At 41.0% G+C, this 19815-nt stretch overlaps 2 protein-coding genes across 2 annotated transcripts; both read left to right on the top strand.

Moving 5' to 3' along the window:
- The first annotated feature begins 1105 nt into the window (after positions 1–1105).
- chrnb4 (cholinergic receptor, nicotinic, beta 4 (neuronal)) lies at positions 1106–9074 on the top strand. Its single transcript, XM_018667018.2, is given in 7 exon segments — positions 1106–1296; positions 1299–1373; positions 3919–4064; positions 4957–5001; positions 5244–5353; positions 5449–6505; positions 8198–9074. Coding segments are annotated over 7 exon segments (1653 nt in total). The 5' UTR covers positions 1106–1241; the 3' UTR covers positions 8363–9074.
- A 2355-nt stretch (positions 9075–11429) lies between these two features.
- On the top strand, positions 11430–19437 carry chrna3 (cholinergic receptor, nicotinic, alpha 3). Its single transcript, XM_018666777.2, has 6 exons — positions 11430–11541; positions 12091–12230; positions 14947–14991; positions 16986–17095; positions 17446–18646; positions 18741–19437. The coding sequence occupies exons 1-6, from the start codon at positions 11481–11483 to the stop codon at positions 18867–18869; spliced, it is 1686 nt and encodes a 561-aa protein (XP_018522293.1). The 5' UTR covers positions 11430–11480; the 3' UTR covers positions 18870–19437.
- Positions 19438–19815: the final 378 nt, after the last annotated feature.

Genomic DNA, 19815 nt, shown 5'->3' with positions numbered 1-19815 from the left:
TTTTCAAAATGGAGACCAAATGCAAAAACACTGGTCTATATAAGCAGTATGTTTGACACATGCAAACAAATGAACAAACTGTGAGTCCATTGGCCTCTCCCCTGCCAGCCAATAAAATAAGTGAAGGTCAAACCTAATCAGCTCCGATTGATCTCCTCTCAATGATCCAGAACAGAAGTCTTTGGAGTTTCAAATATATGACCTCAGGAGGGTCCTCGAGGCTGCTCCTCATGCCTGATACAGTTCCTTTACTGGCCATTATAATGAGGCTTTAAGCAGCGTGGTGACTGTAAATCTGCTTCGCCGAGATTGCACTGCTCCTGGTCTGACTGGGTCTCACCTCACTAAATCTCACATCCAGGACCAGAGAATAATTTATTATCCGCTCCTGAGCGCACTTGCCAAAGCTGTGTGAAGTCAGCATATGATCACAAGTCACCAAGATTATCAAGTAATGTTTTTTTGGTGGGAAGAGAATTACGTCCAATTGTGTTTATCAGCATCTGGCTGTCTAAGTGAGAGTGCTGTCTGACATAAACTGAGGACAGGAGCCTTATGCCAGCGATATGAATATTCACTGGTTCAGGGCAAAGGCATACAATCAGAGAAACTTCTTCTTTCAGACTTTTCCCAGGTATGTACTTTTAAAAATAATTATTTCTAAGCCAGTATTACAGTGTTTCAGTTGCCATTTTTTCGTTAAGATGACAATGAACCCATAAATATCCTATATTTAGACCACCATTTATGAAGGTGTGGGGGCAACACAGGTCACAGAGGAGCACTGACTGCACACAGGGCTCATCCTGACACTGACTAATAGTATTAACTTCCCTCACACTCAGGTGCTCAACAAAGCCTTTACTCTTTTCTAAAAGTATGTTCAAAAATGAGTAAAGTTTTCCCTTTGTATTTGAAAAATATAGTGAATAGCATGTTCAGTCTCACCGCATATGAAACCCACCATCTATAACAGATGCTGAGCTGGTGTAAACTTGCAACAGCTGAACAGAGACTGGGTACGGGACCTGCAGGACTTGCAGGGAGACGGAGAGAGCGGCACGCCAGGGCTGGTGAAGCGTGAAGACCCGATTTGTCTAAAGGTGTCTGGTTGAATTTTACGGGGCGGATTGCTGTAAAAGTAACCCTATGATTGGGGCAACAAATTTCGCTCTCCGCTTCGTGTTTCCCTTCCCAGTGCCGGTAAAGTGTCCAGGGACCCTGAGCGCGTGGAGTCCGGAATGTCCGAGAGGGAGAGCGCTGAACGCTGCAGCTTTGAGGCTTCATCACTGACAACTCCTGCGGACCAGATGGTGCCGAGAAAATGACTCGGGCTCTCTCCATCCTCGCTTACCTTTTCTCTCTGGTTCACTGTGAGTGTCTCTTTCTTTTCATCTTCACTTAACTTATGAATTTAGGCTGATGTAACATGTGCTTCTGTCTTTGTGTCAGCTCCAAATTTATTTTTGGCGAAAGTGCATGTGCTTTTTTAGTGTCCCATAGTCGAATCGCAGCTTGTTTTCAGCATGTCTTGGCATAGTTAGTTTAAAATTACAGAAGTTGCAAATATTCCAAATTTATTGCTTTAAATTCCTAATGGTTAAAATGATTTGAAAACTGAAAGCAAGTCTTAATAGCCTGTAAAATGCATGGATAGAAATCCTTATAGCATTAAAAATGTTTTTGTTCAGCTTAGATGTGATACTTCTGTATTTTAACACAATGTCTCATCTGGGGAAATTTAATGAGTTGGCCCTGCTATCAGATGTGGCCTGTATAGTCACCAAATCAGCACTCATATGAAGGTTTGAGATATTTAGTGTAGAGTCACTACAAAAAGGCATAAACAACAAATATAACTGATGAGTGTGCACAATATTAGAAAGAGCTTCCTAAACCTAGAAAATTACCTGATTTCAGGAAAGCTTTGTGCAGCATTGTTCAACATCACTATTTCACATGATATAGTTGTTATTGTCCAACAGGGTAAGTCTAATTCATAGTCAGGACCAATTACCAAATACACACCCTGTGTAAATAGTTTGCAAGGACTTTGTGACCTTATTTAGGTGAAGTCACTTATGGTTCTTTTTCTTTTACCTTCTTCATATAAAGTTGAAAAAGAAGGACAAAGAAGAAGAAAATATAAACACCCTTATCTTATTAATACTGATTATCATGTGACTGAGAAGTGGAAAACAAGGGAGTAGAAGAGAAAAAAATAGGGTTTATGATATGTAGCAACTCACTTGACCTTTCCCCCAACGTTTCCATTCATTCACATACTTCATTATGCTCTCGGGTTGTCGACTATATTACATTTTTGTAGAATAATGTTTTTCATTTTGCTGGGTGGAGTGACCTTATCAACTCCACCTCAGCTGACTCAAGCATTGTATTAACACGCCTGACCTCACTCTCAATCAATGTAATGTCACTTATGAGTTCGTTTTACACATTAAACCCACACACAAAGACACACACACACACACACACACACATACACATGCACACACCAGTGGTTGTTCACAGCAGGTGATTACAAGTTTGGTTGTTTTGCCAGTGGCCATCACCTCTGAGGAAGGCAGGGCTTGTTTGACTCTGGTCTCCCAGGGCTTTGACAACACACCATCTGTTGAAGAGTGTTTTGGTTATCCCACTGTGTTGGATGGGACCTCAGCCAAATGACTGACAAAGGGCACCATAATGGCAGCATGTACTGACCCATGGGCCCAGATTGTCAGTATATACCACGCCCTGCAGAGCTACAGGAGTCTGTTGGGCCAATAATGACACACACAGTTTGATACTGAGGAAGAGGAGAGGCACTGGAGCTAGAATTCCATTGTCATTCTTACTTTTAATACGCCACATCACCACAGAGCTTAAAAAGACAAACAAGAAAAAAAAACCATGAGTGATCCATCTTTTTTGCAGCTATGAACATCTCTCTGCCGAATATTGACAACAGTAGCAATTCTTCTTCAATGGGTCCATCAGTAAAAGTCTCACCTCATTGCAGAGTAAGTCGACTCAGCTTCCCCAGACCATGTGGGGATCATTAATAACCAGCCGCATGTAAAGAAAATGGAAGAGGTAGTGCTACATGTATTCACTCTGCCCCAGATGAGAAGAGCTGATCATCAGTTTCAATCAGGCTTGTCTTCACCCCTGACATGGGCATCATTTATCAGGAATGAGGGGAGGAGGTGGAGTTTAAGTATTGGTATTCACAGCTTCGTCTCATTTAAAGGACATATCCAGTGGTTTGGCTGTAGGCAAAAGCAGAATCATTAACATGCAGTGAAAATATCCACCCTCATCCCAAATGTAGTTACCTGTGACTTTGGGCCCTTCATAACATTTTAATCTAATTTCCACAACACAGCCATCCCTGGCTTTCTTAATTGACAGCTGCTGTTTCCCTTAAGACTTGGGAAGTTACACTTCAAGTTTGTATGATGTAGTGTGTTGCATTCAGATGAACAGACAGAGGAAGAGCAATATTTTTGTGCTCACTTCCTTTTCTTAGTGTTTCTCAGACTTGGCACATGGGCAGGTAAGAGAGGGTGGACCTGCACTTTGTCACCAAGGAGTTGCTGTGCAGTGTAATAAACAAATCCAATGAAAAGATGGGCTAGTGGATAGACATGTTGATTCCAGCCTTCATGTGGTAGACTGGTAGTTTGTGTGCTGTGGTGGATCAACAATTAATGATGGACACTGAATTGCTGCTATGTACACAGGACATCTTCCCACAGCCATTTACAGAGTCCACCAACTATTATAAAGCTATGGCATCTCTGTCTGAGCTTCCTTGTGTCTCTCCATTGAGCACCAAGTCCACAATGCTAATAATAAAATAATTAAATACTGTTTGTGTAGCTGTGGATAAAAACATAAAAATCGTGTCAACAGGTAGCAGCAGTGCTGACTCAGAAGAGCGGCTCATGAACTGGTTGCTGGGAAAGGATCGCTACAATCCGCTCATCCGGCCGGCTGTCAACAGGACCGAGAGGGTCACAGTGAAGCTGCAAGTGTCTCTGGCACAGCTCATCAGCGTGGTAAGGCACCAAATACTCCTTTCCACCACGAGGATGTGTGTGCATTTATTAATGTGTGTGTGTGCAAGGGTGAGACTAAGTGTTGGGGCGACAAAGAGAAGAGACAGAAAAAGAAAGACAGAGTGAAATAAAGAGGATGATAGAAAAGACAGAGCAAGAGCCACAAAGCTTTGAGAAAGCAGTTAATTACAAACCAGCCTGTGCTGAGAGGCCGTAACTCTAAATGGATGGATGAAGTCGAGGATAGATCTGGTCAGCTGTGATCTCTGCCTCTGTCATGTCCAGATTGAAACTTCAGCACATTGGATTAAAAGGGGCCATAAAGCTGCTTTACCCACAGTGATAGCTAGGCTCTCCTCAGATTTACAGTACGGGTTCCTCCCAACTGCAGTCCAAGGCAGCAAGGCACATTCACAATCTAGGTTTATGAGTTTCCATTGTACCCTTTGGGGTAATTGCCATTTGGTAATGATTTATTTGAAGTGTATGTCATGGCAGTGTGATGACAATGCTATCAACAAACATGTTAACAAGCAATCTGAGAAGAGAGGGGGGTTTCACTACAGTTATTTTTGACCTCACTTTGAACCAGATGCCAGATGTTACATGCTATATATATAAGTGGATGCTTTTTTTAAAATATGGTCATGATTAGAATTTTTTCAAATAAGCCACTCCGCAATCTTTCGGCGGCCCTCTGGTGACTGCAGTATTCCCAGCATACAAGTACGCCTGGTTGGGAATCACTGCATTAACTGCGAGTTAATACGCTGGTGTAATACAAAAACAAAGTGTCACAACCATTTTATCAGTCTTTCTGATTGTATTGAATTGTATTTGTGCTGGAAAATTGTATTGAAAAATAATTTCCACCCCACTTATACATTTCCAGAATGAAAGAGAACAGATCATGACCACGAATGTCTGGCTCACTCAGGTAAGTGTGATGAAACCGAGGCTCATATACTCTTAGTAACCACTTGTCTTGTTAAATGTCCTTCCCTCTGAACTTGAATTAAACCATATCAATTCTTCCTCACTCAATGTGGAAAGACCTGCGTCTGTAATTGTGCGCCAAGCATATTTCATTGATAATGAAGCATGTAATTAGAAATGAGCTGGTCTTGAGAAAGTGTGTGGAAGTCAGACTTACAGGACCTGGTCTCTCTGTCTTCTCAGCACTGGGTGGATTACAGGTTATCATGGGACCCAGCAAAGTATGAAGGTATCGACAAGCTGCGTATTCCCTCCAGACACATCTGGCTCCCAGATATCGTTCTGTACAACAAGTAAGCATCACTGCAACTAGCAACCTCTCCACCCTCACAGAGATTGATTTGCATGCTCTCTAAAGTATTCTCTCTCTTTCTCCCTTTTCTAATAGTGCTGATGGTACCTATGAAGTAACACTCTTCACCAACGCCATTGTCCTTTCCAATGGCAGCATCAACTGGCTTCCTCCAGCCATCTACAAAAGCGCCTGCAAGATTGAGGTCAAGCATTTTCCCTTCGACCAGCAGAACTGCACCCTCAAGTTCCGCTCTTGGACGTATGACCACACCGAGATTGACCTGATCCTAAAGTCTGAGGTGGCCAGTATGGATGATTTCACTCCCAGTGGGGAGTGGGATATCTTGGCACTGCCAGGCAGACGGACTGTCAGCCCTCTGGATCCCACCTATGTGGACCTCACGTATGACTTTATCATCAAGAGGAAGCCCCTTTTCTATACCATAAACCTAATCATTCCCTGTGTTTTGATCACCTCTCTGGCCATCCTGGTCTTCTACTTGCCTTCAGACTGTGGAGAGAAGATGACCCTCTGCATCTCTGTCCTCTTGGCTCTCACTGTGTTCCTGCTTTTGATCTCAAAGATTGTTCCTCCAACCTCACTGGATGTGCCTCTCATTGGCAAGTACCTGATGTTCACCATGGTGCTGGTGACCTTCTCCATCATCACCAGTGTGTGCGTGCTCAACGTGCACCACCGCTCTCCCAGCACCCACACCATGCCTTCCTGGGTCAAGCTGATATTTCTTGTCAAACTGCCTGCCTTGCTCTTCATGAGACGACCTCACAATAATTCAGCACGTCAGAGACTTCGCCAGCAGCAGTGCTTACGAGCAAGGAGAGCCATTTTGGGTTTGGGTTACCCAGTTGCACCCAAAACAGGCATCACCGTGTCATCCTCTGCCTTGCTGTCCTCTGACTCTGCCTTCTCCACCCCAGGACACAAAAATGTTGCTCCCTCAGTGGGCTACAGCCACACCAACAGGAAGGAGCAGGACTTGCGCTCCACTGATTACCTTCCCACTGGTTTCACATCCACCCAGGACCTCCAGCAGAGAAGCAACTCAGATTGGGCTGCTGATGTCCAGGAAGCGGTGAACGGGGTACGCTTTGTGGCTGAACACATGATGGGAGACGAGGATGATCAGAGTGTACGTATATACAATTCAACCAAATGTTTTACTGAATATATGCAGTGTTGTGAACAAAAGATAATAGTAGTGGTGGGATTTCAGTTGATTTTATGGTGCGTCTTGGATTCACACAGGAGCACGAAAACATGAGTACAAGCATGACTACATACAACTTAGTTTACTTACTCTACAGTTGTCTCACAACTCCTGCCTAAATGTGAACTAGCAAAAAGAGAGTTTTTCCTCATGGATCAATGATGTTAACAGTGACACTGTGGTTATTTACATATTTGTAATAACCTAGCACCGTTTTAGAATGGTGATCACCAAATCAGTATGAAGGGCACTAACATAAACTATTGAAAATTGGCCTCAACTCAAGAGTAGACTTGAACGTTTAAGAAATGTGATTATTACCATTCTGTCTGAGAGTTAGCATCAAGACTGGGAAAAGGGGCAAACAGCAAGCCTGGCTATGTCTAAAGTTTAAAAGTCTTCCTACCACCCTCCCTAATACTCATATATAAAATATTATACAACAGGCATATCAATGCCTCTGAATGATTTGTGGGCAAACAACAGTCATATGCAGTGACCTCCTCTAAACCTCAGAAGTAGGACACTCAATCATTGACTAAGTTTAGAGTTTATATATTTTCTCATCAAACTTATATAACTATGTATTCACAAAATTTAAGGCTCTGCGTTTGGTCCCATACTCCTCCATCTATCCTAATCCCAGTAAACTGGATCAGAGGTGTTTATATTGACCTGATAACATTTACTATACAGTCTGTGACCCTTGGATGGAATACCACTAACCTTAAGTAGCGGCTGTGAACCAGCAAATTGAAGTAAGACTTTGGGTAATCAATTGCTTTCTCTGACAAATCAATAAAATCGGGAGGGAACCATAAATGAGAAATGGCTCCTTTCAAAAACTCCCAAGGACAGCATTGAAAATGGGGTGAAAGGGTCAATTGCTGCTTCAGTGTAGGTCTCAGCAATATGGGGACGGGTCCGGGGATATAACCAGTAGGCGATTTGAGGGGGGATGGGTTGGGGTGGTGGGTTGGGTTCCCTTGTTAGCAAAATGACCCTGTTAACCTGCCAATGCCCTTAAATTAGGCCTGCTTGTTGTGTAATGTGAGAAACATGAGAAAACTGATTGAATAAACTCAGTCCCCTGCATAAAATATAAAGGTATGTTTACACATTACTTTTATACACAGTTAAATATGTTATTTATTATATTAAAAAAAACAAATAACCTACTGGATATAACTTGAATATGTACCCATTCAAATATTGTAGTATTCAGCCAGGATTCCTTAGAGCAGACTTACCAACTACTGGCATGAATGTGACTCAACATATGACAAAGTATATTACAGAGTACAGTATGTTCTAATTCAGTCCAACTGTTAGCAAACACAGTGGCCATATTTACACAATGTCAGATGCTGCAGTACGGTTTTACATTTATATTTGGTTGCAAAGAACCAAGCAAAGCTGTTACACACGTTCACCCATTCATTCACTCAGTTACACTCTCTGCCCCCGAGTGGCTACACAGAGGCATGGCACCATCCACAGAAAACACACTGTCAAGAGATTCTTCATACCATTCTCCATTACCCATGGTTTAGTATGAAAAACTGGGTCATATCTGTGAAACATGCTCACTGAGTAATTTCTGTATATTTGCAGGTGATAGAGGATTGGAAGTATGTGGCTATGGTGGTGGATCGTATGTTCCTGTGGATCTTTGTGATAGTTTGCGTCGTGGGAACCCTGGGCCTGTTTCTCCAGCCTGTCTTCCAGAGTCAGATTATTCCCAACCAGCAGCCCAGCTCAGAGACTCCTCGCATCTGATTATCCTCGCATCAGCGAGAGAGAGAGAGAGAGAGCAACTGTATGGTCTTCATAAACAATTAAGCTGTTAGGATAAACATAGTTACAAGGTCATGTAGGCCAGTATTTTAATTTATTTTATTTTTTTTTTAGTTTTGAAGTCTTAGTATTTGCTTGTAGTGCTGTATTGGCAGGGACCATAAGCACTGACATGATGCCCTCTGTGCCAAATCCTACCAATAAGGCACCTGAGTGGGTTGCAGGCAAAAAAAACAAAAACAAAAACTTATCGTGCGCATCAGTGAACAGACAGGATCTTTGTGCAAGAGAAAAATGCATAAAATGTCTTTTAATAATCAAAACCACATGGCCTACAGCAATGCAACCCTCTACAGCACATTCTTTTGAGGAAATGGTGCATCTGCAAGTGACCTACTGCGGAATCATTGCATTGAGGTCATTTCATTTCATATCTTGAAAGGACAGCTCCAGAACTAGATTGAATGTAGCCTCCGCTGCACTCAAGTATGCAAACATTATATGTGCTGAACTGTTGCAGGAGTGTAACCAATATGACAAAGATATGAGTGACATTTGTCTGCTGTCAGATGTTGCTTAACTCTTTATTTGTGTTTAAGTTATACTACCTTATCATTCAAATGTGATGTGTGATTAAAGAATGAATAATAAAGGTAAATCAGTGTCCTCTTTCACTTTCATTAAATGTATGAAATCCTCAATAAAGTCTTAAAATTGTCAGGGTCTTGCCAAAGTGCTTGGTTAATCTATGTTGCAGGTGATAAAGTTTGTCCTCAGAGCCAATACATTGGCTGAGGATGTGCCAATAAGAACATTTCATCACATACTGTAGATAAGACAGCTGTTCACTTTAAATGTGAGAACGTGTGACCAGGCAAAAAAAAAAAAAAAAAAAATGTTGATACAGCAAAACCATTGGAGATGGGGCTGATCTTGATTGTGAAGTCTTAAGGCACAGTACTTTTGTTATAGTATTGCCATAGCCTTTATAAATGTCTTTAAATAAAATACTTCTAAAAGAAAATCTGTAGAAATGAAAACAAAATTTATTTGTTTCAGACACTGTACTTGTAAGGGCACTCGTTGCTGCCTTTACTACGTAGTTGATTTCTGCTAAGTGCTTATTTGTACAGACGGGCAAGTGCAGCCAGGCACACACAACATTTACTGCTCAATAAACAGTGCTGAGTGGGCTCGTTAGAGATTCTGCAGACTGTTCGTTCTTTTGTGAGACCTTCATTTAAATCAAGAGATAGCAATCAGCATCTATGTTAATGACCGGACTTGCTTTACTTTAATCTCCGTTTACAGTTTTCAAGATCATTTGGTACTTTTTCACTCCCCCCTGTTAACCTCCCATTATTAGTGAGGGGAGACAGTGCAGTGCCACAGCTTATCCATCAATAATCCATCATGTGTTTCAGTCCTAGGAAAGCTGGGGGAGTCTCCATTCAACACTCAGTGGAAGGTCCCATAAATCACAGGCCTCATGTCATCAGCCTCTAATAAGAGATGCATGGAAACACTGTTCTGAGAATTGCCCTGCCTCAGTAGAAATTAGCAGGTTTCACTCAGCGTCTTTTTAAATCTACAGGATAACCTTTGCAGCGTGATGTGTTTGGAAGCGGTTTGTCACTAAAGACAGTTTTGTGAAATGACCCGAGCCTCAGCTGAAGTCTTCTATATGTGGGTGTACAAACAACCTAAGTTTTCATTCTGCCCTGTCTTGGAGCAAGAAAACTTTCTGAAGGTCAAATTTGCATTTCTTTCTATCTTCCTGTGATATAATCCTTTATTGATCCCCATGGGGCTATTCTCTTTTTGCTTGCCCCACTTAAAGACGTTTACAGTGCCAGGTCAGACACCAGAAGGCATCCCTGGTGCTGGAGGGGATTTATTTATCATTTGAGGGTAGTTCAGTAAAGTGAAGGTCGGCTTAAAAGCACTTGGGCCTCCCCCTCATCCAGCTGAAGGACGGAGTGTCAAACCACTAGGCCACCCTACTGGCCAAAAGAGAGAACAGTATTACTTCACAACAACATTAAGGACTGAAAAAAGGAGAGCCAGAGCCAAAGACAGATTTAAATTTCAGTCAAAAGTGGGCTTACCAGTAGATATTGATGTAGTTTTGAAAAAAAGGGGGATATTCTGTCAACAAATGAAAAACAATAAAGAAAATCAATCAAACCAATTAAGAAAGAATCTGTTATGTTGAGGGAATCAAAAACTGGAATCCTGTGGTACACATAGGCTATTGATCTTGTTTGAAGGTTGATTTAATTTGTCAACACTGTGAGAGGAAAATATGTGCAAACATCACTTGGGTCCATGTCGACTGTCCATGGAAAATGTTTACACATGTCTGCACATCCCTGAACAATTGATTTAAGAGTATTTCTTCATTTCATTACATATTTATGACTAACTAAACAATAAGCAAAGTTACGAACATATTTAAGTATTATTTGTTAAGAGTTTCATGATCAAAAACTCAGCTGCTTCATTAGGATCCAGTGGATGAAGTCAGTGCAGTCAAATTTTGTTAAATCCTGATTGGTGCATAAAAATTACATGGCCCTGCCCACCTAGAATGAGTAAAACACAGAGTGAAAAAGAAAATACAGAAGTGTCAAGTAACCAAAAACTGTTACAACTTTCTGTCTTCGTGTAATAATGTAATAAATACTTAATTGATAAAATAGATTTTTTGGGTCTTGAGCAACAGACATAATATATATTATATATATATAATATTTTCTTTGCAATTAAATTTAACTTCCTAAAACTGATGTGCAATCTGTGCATTTATGTGTATAATTGGTTCCAATGGAAAGCAGTTGTGATCTTTAAGTGTAAATTTTTGCACCAATGACCATTTTCCGCCTTGTTTTACAGATTAGGTCACTGTAGTGCAGTGGTATGTCTCCTGTCAGTGCTTGAGTGTGTAGCTCTCTCTCTCTCTCTCTCTCTCTCTCTCTCTCCCTTTCTCTCTCTCTCTGGTTCTCTCTGCAGCTGCGGACGCGCTTTCACTCTTCCCACTTTCTCCCCCTGCCTGCTCCGAGGAGCACGGGTTCATTTTGCATTTGTCAGCTGAAACAGGATGAAAGCCAGTTTTTGCTTCGGTTTGCCCACATGTTCCTTCCTTCTGTTTCTTCTGTCAGGTGAGTAGTAGACTATTTTTCTCACTTACTTGTTGCTTTACATAAACATGTTTATTGACATATTAAGGTAGGCTAATTATATTATATATCTTATTGCAGACTACCTGTACATAACTAGCTACTGAAATACCATTTTAAAGTAAATGTATTTATTATATTTAAATCCTAAATTTTAAATAACTTCAACACTGTGGGCCATCAGTATAACAAATAATGTTTTTGTGCAGCTGTAGCTGAATGTGTTTCTTTTTACACCGAGGGAAACATTCAACATAAATCAAGCCAACACAGCATGATAAGTTAAAGGTAACATTGAAAGAATATAAAGAATAAATGAATAAAAACAGCTGTTCTCTTACTGAGTGCGTCTTACTTAGAAAGGTCAAATCTGTCACTGTTTCTCTGTATTTTTAAAAACATAATCATATAAATAAATATAAATATAAACATAATCAGCTGGCTGTTAGTTATCCTGAGAACAAGCCTTTTATTAACCAACTTAACACTTTGCAGTGACGCGCATATGTCTGACCTTCTGCTCTAATTCAGGAGGCACATGTTCAGATGCAGAGCACAGGCTCTTCTCTGTGATTTTCTCCAACTACAACCAGTACATACGACCTGTGGAAAATGTGTCTGACCCCGTCATTGTCCAGTTTGAAGTGTCCATGTCACAGCTGGTCAAAGTGGTAAGTAGCCTACAACCTTCACTGTTTCTGATGTCTATAGTACCTGTGAGTTCCCCGCAGTCAAACATACATCATTCTGCTCAATGAGCAGTCATGACCTGAGAGAAAACACAGATTAGTATAAAGACAGTATTCATTGTGGAGGGTGTGGGCATAATTTACTGATTTATTGCTATCAAACTGCATAAAAAATAGGTTGTGCATGGATTTTGGACTTTGTAGGACAAAGTTCCAAAGAAGGGGATGATAGGGATGCCATCTGAGACACCTGACATAGTCCCAGCCAGTGCACAGTAGTCCCTGGTGTGTATAACACTGAGGAGTGAACAAGACGAAAGCAAGGACAGTGTGGCTGTTTGTCTGGCCAAGACAAGATGGGAAATGTCAGCTGTCTGAGTACCTCTCAGTGAGGCAGCCTCTATCACTCAATCACTGCCATTTCAGATGAGCACCCCTGGATTTACCGGCAGGTTTTGCTGGGGCTTGTTGACTGCAGACCGGCTGGGTATTCAGACGTCTCTCCCGCTTGACTCAGACAAGTCTAGAGCTGATGATAATTAAGCAGAAAGACTCGCATTTGACAAGAACGACTGCTTCATTCACAAAATGAAAAGCCTTGGGATATACTGTACTGTAACACATCAGTCCCTCTGCTTGTGTTGAAGGACGAGGAAAGGTTCATCAACTGTTTTATTCAACACGTTTTACCAAAATTATCTGGTAATGTTATTCATAAGGTAATTGCATCTAGAGATATTCTACTACACTCATCAATTTGATTTATATTAAAACAATACTTCATTCAAAATGGTCAAATGTTTACTGTTTGTACAGTAATGAAATTACTGATAGTTAGCTTAGCTTAGCATAAAGATTCAAACGAGTGGGATACACCTAGCATGGTTCTGTAGAAAGGTATAAAACATCTTACTATCCCTTGTACAACATCATGCATAAAACTGAAAATGGACATTTTTGTACAGATTAGAGAGATGTAATGTGTTAATTAACGGGCTTTAGAATTGCTGTAGGTGAATTTTGTTACCTTTGGACAGAAGTAGGCTAACTGTTAGCCCATGCTTTTAATTTTTATGCTAAGCTAAGCTAACAGTCTCCTGGCTGTTGCTTCATACTGAGATTGGTAAAAATCATCTCATCTAACTCTTCACTCTCAACTCTTCAAGAATGCAAAATGTTGAACAATCCTTTCACATCACAATATTCTATAAAAAGAAAAAAATATCAGCCAATAGCGACTGGTTTGTCGTTGACAGTTGCAGGATAATGCAGGCTGTGACACTGTGACACTGCGCATCTCAATTTGCTTTCTTTTGCTTGCGTATAAACAATCTGTATTTTTTTTTTCCCTTCAAAAGACTTTTATGAGTATTGAATACCTGTCTGGATCTAGAGAAGACAAAAAGATAGAGGATATTTTATTACATTTTCCTTAACTTGGTTAATGTAGCAGGCTGGAGAGCGCCCAGTGCTGATGGATGACTATTATTCCCTCTGCACACCTGGTGCTCCTAACCCAGATGCAATTGGTATTGGTCAGCCTACACCATTACATTACATCGGGGCTATATGAGCTCATTTAGACCATCAATAGCTCATCAGCCAGGCTGCATCAGTCATCATCTCGCAATCAGGGACTGTACCACAGGCTCTCTGGGCTACTTGAAGGTGTCAAAACAGGTGACTGCCTGTTCAAGTGATAACAGTGTTCTTTAAAGAAAGAGTTTGACATTTTGGGAAATGTGTTAATTCACCTTCTTGCTGAGAGTTGGATAAGAAATTTAATACTACTCTCATGTGTGTCCATTGAATATTTAGACAGTTAGCTTTGCTTTGCAGACTGGAAACAGCTAGCCTGGCTCTATAACTCTATATAGCTCTATTGTAACAAAATCTGCATGCCAGCAACTCACTAATGTGTCATATATTGTTTTTTTTTTATTACATACAAACAACATAATTAGTGTCTGATAACACAATACAGTAAGTGATGAAACAGTGCTACTCCTGCATTTTGAGCAAAAACAAATCCAAGATTTAATTATACATCACGTTGAGAAAAATAAAACAAAACAAAACACTGAATCCTAAATGAATCTGAACAAGAGCATATTCCTTTTGTGTCACTGCACCATAACTGATTTGGTAATAAGGCACAGGATGGATGCCTTAGCTAACTAAGGTGCTATATCAGGTACTAAATCACCATTCTCCCAATCCAATAAAGATTGTCCTGTGGTCCTCCTCTGTCCACCTGTGCTTACCAGCCATGTAGAACCTTTCCAGGATACTAAACGGTCACATGAATGGTTAATGCTATGCACTGGGTCATGAGATTGGTTCATTCACGGTCTAAGTCACACACAAACCTGACTCCCATAGACCCCCCACCACCACCACCCCACCCCAACACACACACACCTTTAGTCCCCCTGCTCCACCTTTACCACTGAGTTGTTAGACTAAGTAAAGGCTGTGCTGCAACCTCCTGGGTCCTGCTGGCTAAGCTCCAGGCTTTGAGGACTCAGGTGTGCCTCTCAAAATCCTCTTCTCCGGGACACACAGAGTTCTGACCCTGCAGAGAGCACTGGAATTGGATTATTCCCCGTGACAGTTCCTGTTGCAGCCTAAAAATGTTAACGTTCATTTGTCTTTATTTGCTTAAATATCTTCATTAGAAATTCTGTTTTGTTTTCAGGATGAAGTTAATCAGATCATGGAGACCAATCTGTGGCTGAGACATGTAAGTTTATGGTGCATGACTGCAAATTGACCTCAAGCAAGGACATCAAGTATGGATCCAGCCCTCTGTCATACATGATTCTTTGGGGCTAGACTGCTTGAATTATTCATGGGAGAAAGCTTTTTAAACACATTGATCCATGTGGCCTGATTTTAAAAAAATCCTATAAACCAATTGCTCTGAGATTTCATGATAATTTTTGTAGTGTTTGAAATTATTTGTCATGGAATGGAATTAATCATTCTTGCGGAAGTCTGCAATATTCCTTTTAACACCTTGACAGAAACCTGAGCTTCAGCAGTGAACTGAACCTGAATCAACAAACCTGATTTGACCTCATGTGTATGCCATTTTCACGTAGGACAAGTCTAGAAGAAAAGTAAAGTTGTTGTATGGCTTAATGGTGTTGTCATTTGCTTAGTCGCACATGGTGCCTCTGCTTCCAATATGCATAGTGCAGTGAACCATTTCTGAATCAAATGAGGCAGGACAGACCTCCAGGTCCCACATTACAAGTGCTGAGCAAATATTCATTTGTGCTGGAGCCATGTTCATGCTAAAGGGTTGAGGTGTAATTGCTCTTTGGTGCTGAGAGATGAAGCACTATTTCACTCATTTTAATGTCATCTGTTGTTTTAGAGTCTCTGTAAACAGTTTACAAAGGTACATTTCTCCCCTGCTGTCACCCTCATGATACTTACTTTTTCTTAATCGAGTGATTATTTTTTTTTATAGCTCTTTGAGGTTGCTTTACTATTGTTACTTTATGAGTCTGTCTCATGAGGATCACTGGCTGTCCTCAAGAGAGGGTCAAAAGCAGTGGCCAAAAGGTCCATAAAGCACACTATGGTCCATTTTATCTCCTCACGCACACACACACACACACACACACACACACGCGCGAGCACGCACACACACACACACACACACACACACACACACACTGTATAAGCTCTATTTATACGCTACAGTTGGAGATGACGGCTTCTCATTGTTTTTATGAGGGGCATTTTACAACAGAGTGCATTTGAATTCAGTCAGAGCAGATATGCATAGTAAAAGGTAATCAAAGAGGAAACAACTGCTATTTTCTTACTTTTTATATTTAACTGTTTTTTGTAGCTCCATAAAACTGTTAATGACAAACTTCTTTTTATTTAAAAAAAACGAAACGATGCTTGCAGAGGTGGTATCCTTGCACTTGCTTCTGGATTTGTTTGAAAGAGACATGTTGCTCAGTATGTCATGGGATAACATGCCAGAAAAAGGTGACTATTGGGTGGATTATTATGAAATTTGGTACACACATTCACCTTATGTTGAATTGTATTAACTTTGGAAGTCCCCTGACTTTTCATCTAATACCTTGATCAAGTGAAAATTTGAAGTAAAAAAAGTTGTCCAGTACTTTGGTTAAGGATTAAATACTTGTGAAACTTAGTTCTCAGTGGCCTCAGCTGTACTTCACCCTTTCTGCCAAAACAAGCACATGCATAGACCATGATAGCCTGCCGATGGTAGCATTTAGCTCAAGTACATCATCACAGAACTGCTAGCATGGCTGTAGTGTTGTTATACTATGGCTTGGTGCTCAGATTATATTTGGTATTATGTTTTATCTTGGCATTTGTATTTTATCTATTATATATCATATATTTTATCTCCTGTCTTTGAATGAACATTGGGTAAGCTCACCAGAGCTGAAATCTATGTTTTGGTTGAATAAATAGTGAATTCAATGAGCTGTCAAATTCTGGTGAAAGTTTCAGATTAAACAACTTGATCTGTGACATGAACTCAATTCAAATTTCTGTAGAAAACTGATTTAAAATCATTTTTATCAGGCATTTGTTCATTTTCAGTTTTACAAATTCAGGAGATGGATGTTCCTCAAAATTGTTACCTCTTATTTTTACAAAGTTTTGCCTGACATTTTAATCTCTTTGACTTGTTTTTAATGTAGATTAATCATTCTGTTGTTGTTGTTTTTTCAGGTCTGGAATGACTACAAACTGAGATGGAATCCAAAGGATTTTGGAGGCGTTGAGTTTATCCGAGTGCCATCCAACAGAATATGGAAGCCAGACATTGTGCTGTACAACAAGTGAGTGTAACAACAAATTAAAAACCTGGCTCAACATTTTTTATTGATTGTTGGATGCATTTACGATAAAGGATCACAATGACAAAGTAGATCTGTCTCCTCTGCTCATTTTCCATGGCTCATTTTTTGTTTTCATATTCTTAAGGGAGAGTATAAGGAAGATCAGAGGGTGCAATTTACTGAAACCACAAGGTTTTTTGATTAATATCTCCATGACACAATAGTCAATTGTTTATATCCCTCAATTTAATCTTCAGTGACTCATCCATCTGCAACTGTCCTTCTCCTTCAACCTTCACTTTGTCTTCCTCTTTTGTTCCCTCACTCTTTCTCTCTTTCTCTCTCTACAGTGCAGTTGGAGATTTTCAGGTTGATGACAAAACAAAGGCCCTGCTTCGTTATAATGGTGACGTTACCTGGATCCCTCCGGCCATATTCAAGAGCTCCTGCAAGATTGATGTCACTTACTTCCCCTTCGACTACCAAAATTGCACCATGAAGTTCGGCTCCTGGACCTATGACAAGGCAAAGATTGATCTGGTGCTGATTGGCTCCACCATCAACCTGAAGGACTTCTGGGAGAGTGGTGAGTGGACGATCATCGATGCCCCTGGTTACAAACACGACATTAAGTACAACTGCTGCGAGGAAATCTACACAGATATCACTTACTCTTTGTACATTCGGCGTCTCCCTCTTTTCTACACGATCAATATGATCATCCCCTGCCTGCTCATCTCCTTCCTCACCGTGCTTGTCTTCTACCTGCCGTCTGATTGTGGTGAGAAGGTCACTCTGTGTATCTCCGTCCTGCTCTCTTTAACTGTGTTCCTGCTGGTTATAACTGAGACCATCCCCTCCACTTCACTAGTCATCCCCCTGATTGGCGAGTACCTCCTCTTCACCATGATCTTTGTCACCCTCTCTATTGTCATCACTGTTTTCGTGTTGAACGTCCACTACCGCACACCAAAGACACACACCATGCCCTGCTGGGTGCGGAGTGTGTTCCTTGGACTGTTGCCCCGGGTGATGTTCATGACCAGGCCAGAGAGGGACCCTGAGAATGTGACAGTGGCTGGCAGCATTCACATGATGCATTCGAGACCCTGTGCCATTCATTCGTCAGGCACTTTGCAGAAGCAGCACAAAACTCAGGCGCTCGCCTCCAGTGTGGTATCCAGCCTGACGAACCGCCAGCGGCTTTTCAACAACACAGAACTCTCCAACCTCAATAACTTGAGCGTCGAAGCAGGCAAAGCTGCAGGTTCTGGGCTCTTGTGCTGTGAAGGCCGCTGCAACTGCTGCTGGCACCAGAGAGCCACCAAACTGCCGTCAGACTCTGGGGGAGGGAGCGGAGGACTGGGGTGCTTGGGGACTCTGACTGGAGGCAGTACTGTAGGGGTTGGAGGGGGAAGTCAGTGCTCCAGCTCTGAGTCTCTGGATGGAGGAATAATATCCCTGTTGCCGCTTTCCCCTGAGGTCAGGGAGGCTATTGAAAGTGTCAAGTACATAGCAGAAAACATGAGACTACAGAATGAAGCAAAGGAGGTGAGTACAAGCAATCAAAACAGCAAACTATAGCTTTTATTGGAAATTAGCTCTCAACAAATCTTAACAATTTTGCCATATCATCCTCACACAGGTTCAGGATGACTGGAAGTACGTTGCCATGGTGATCGACAGGATCTTCCTGTGGGTTTTTGTCCTTGTGTGTATCCTGGGAACAGCTGGCCTCTTCCTCCAGCCTCTATTACTCGGGGAGGACATTTGATTCAGTTTGACAAAATATAATACTCCAGACTGTTGAAGTGCACAGCATTCATTACATATAAGATGTTTGCCATGTGATACATGGCGGGAAATACAGAGTGGGTCCCAAGCCAAGAGGAAAAGATTGTTGTGTCTGTCAAAAGCTGATGCAGAAAGTTCAGTGTCTGTTTTGCAGAAACTGCTTAAGGACTTTCAATTGCTGGGGACCTGGAAACAAACAATGGTAACCATGGTGACCATCAAATTATTTCATTATGTGAAAATAAAAATTGCAGTAAATGGTGAAGCGATATGTATTGCAGCACTCCTTTGATGAAACATGTTGCTGGTGAACTGAGCAAAGACACCAGCATACTGTTGATGTAAATTATATCTGCAAAGTCAAGTATCTGTGTTTCCATAACAAGGACATTTTCTTTAGAAATTGTGTGAAATCCATATTGAGTGCCATACCCAAAATAGAAATGTGTTTATGGAGATGTCAAATTGTTTAACATTTAACATGGATGTTGACTGTTCTCAAACAGTGACATCATGTGGTAAGTCTTTGCAACTACAAGTGATTAAAAAGAGAGTTTCTATATCACCCTTTTTGTCATGATTTGTATTGTAACATAATATATCCCCACTTGTAAAATTACTTGAAAGGTTATACCACTACTGAAAAAAGGAAACAAAAGCCGTGGGATGTAGATGTAATTTAGAGGCCCTGTTTATTACTCAGTTTCACATCCTCTGAGCCCCCTTTGGAGCTAACTCAGCTTACTGGATCACAATCAATATAGAGAGAAAGTGATGAAGGATCTTATTGGCTTCCTCTCCTTTCTTCATCTGAGCAGTCTGGCAAAAATACAAATTTCCCTCTTTGCTATACAGAGTTTGCAGCACCTCCTAACAGCTCAGCATACACAGTACCATAAGTCAGATGCTGTCAGGGTAAGGGTCAA

This window comes from Lates calcarifer, linkage group LG2 (assembly GCF_001640805.2).
Source record: "Lates calcarifer isolate ASB-BC8 linkage group LG2, TLL_Latcal_v3, whole genome shotgun sequence".
NCBI lineage: Eukaryota > Metazoa > Chordata > Actinopteri > Centropomidae > Lates > Lates calcarifer.
Note: the sequence above shows the minus strand (reverse complement) of the source record. Positions and strands in the feature narration are given on the sequence as shown.

Bases quoted from the DNA above. Each gene is read 5' to 3' on its own strand.
- chrna3 (XM_018666777.2), top strand. From the start codon at position 11,481: ATGAAAGCCAGTTTTTGCTTCGGTTTGCCCACATGTTCCTTCCTTCTG. The intron at 14,992-16,985 runs GTAAGTTTATGG...TTGTTTTTTCAG, and splicing joins CCAATCTGTGGCTGAGACAT to GTCTGGAATGACTACAAACT. The intron at 18,647-18,740 runs GTGAGTACAAGC...ATCCTCACACAG, and splicing joins TACAGAATGAAGCAAAGGAG to GTTCAGGATGACTGGAAGTA.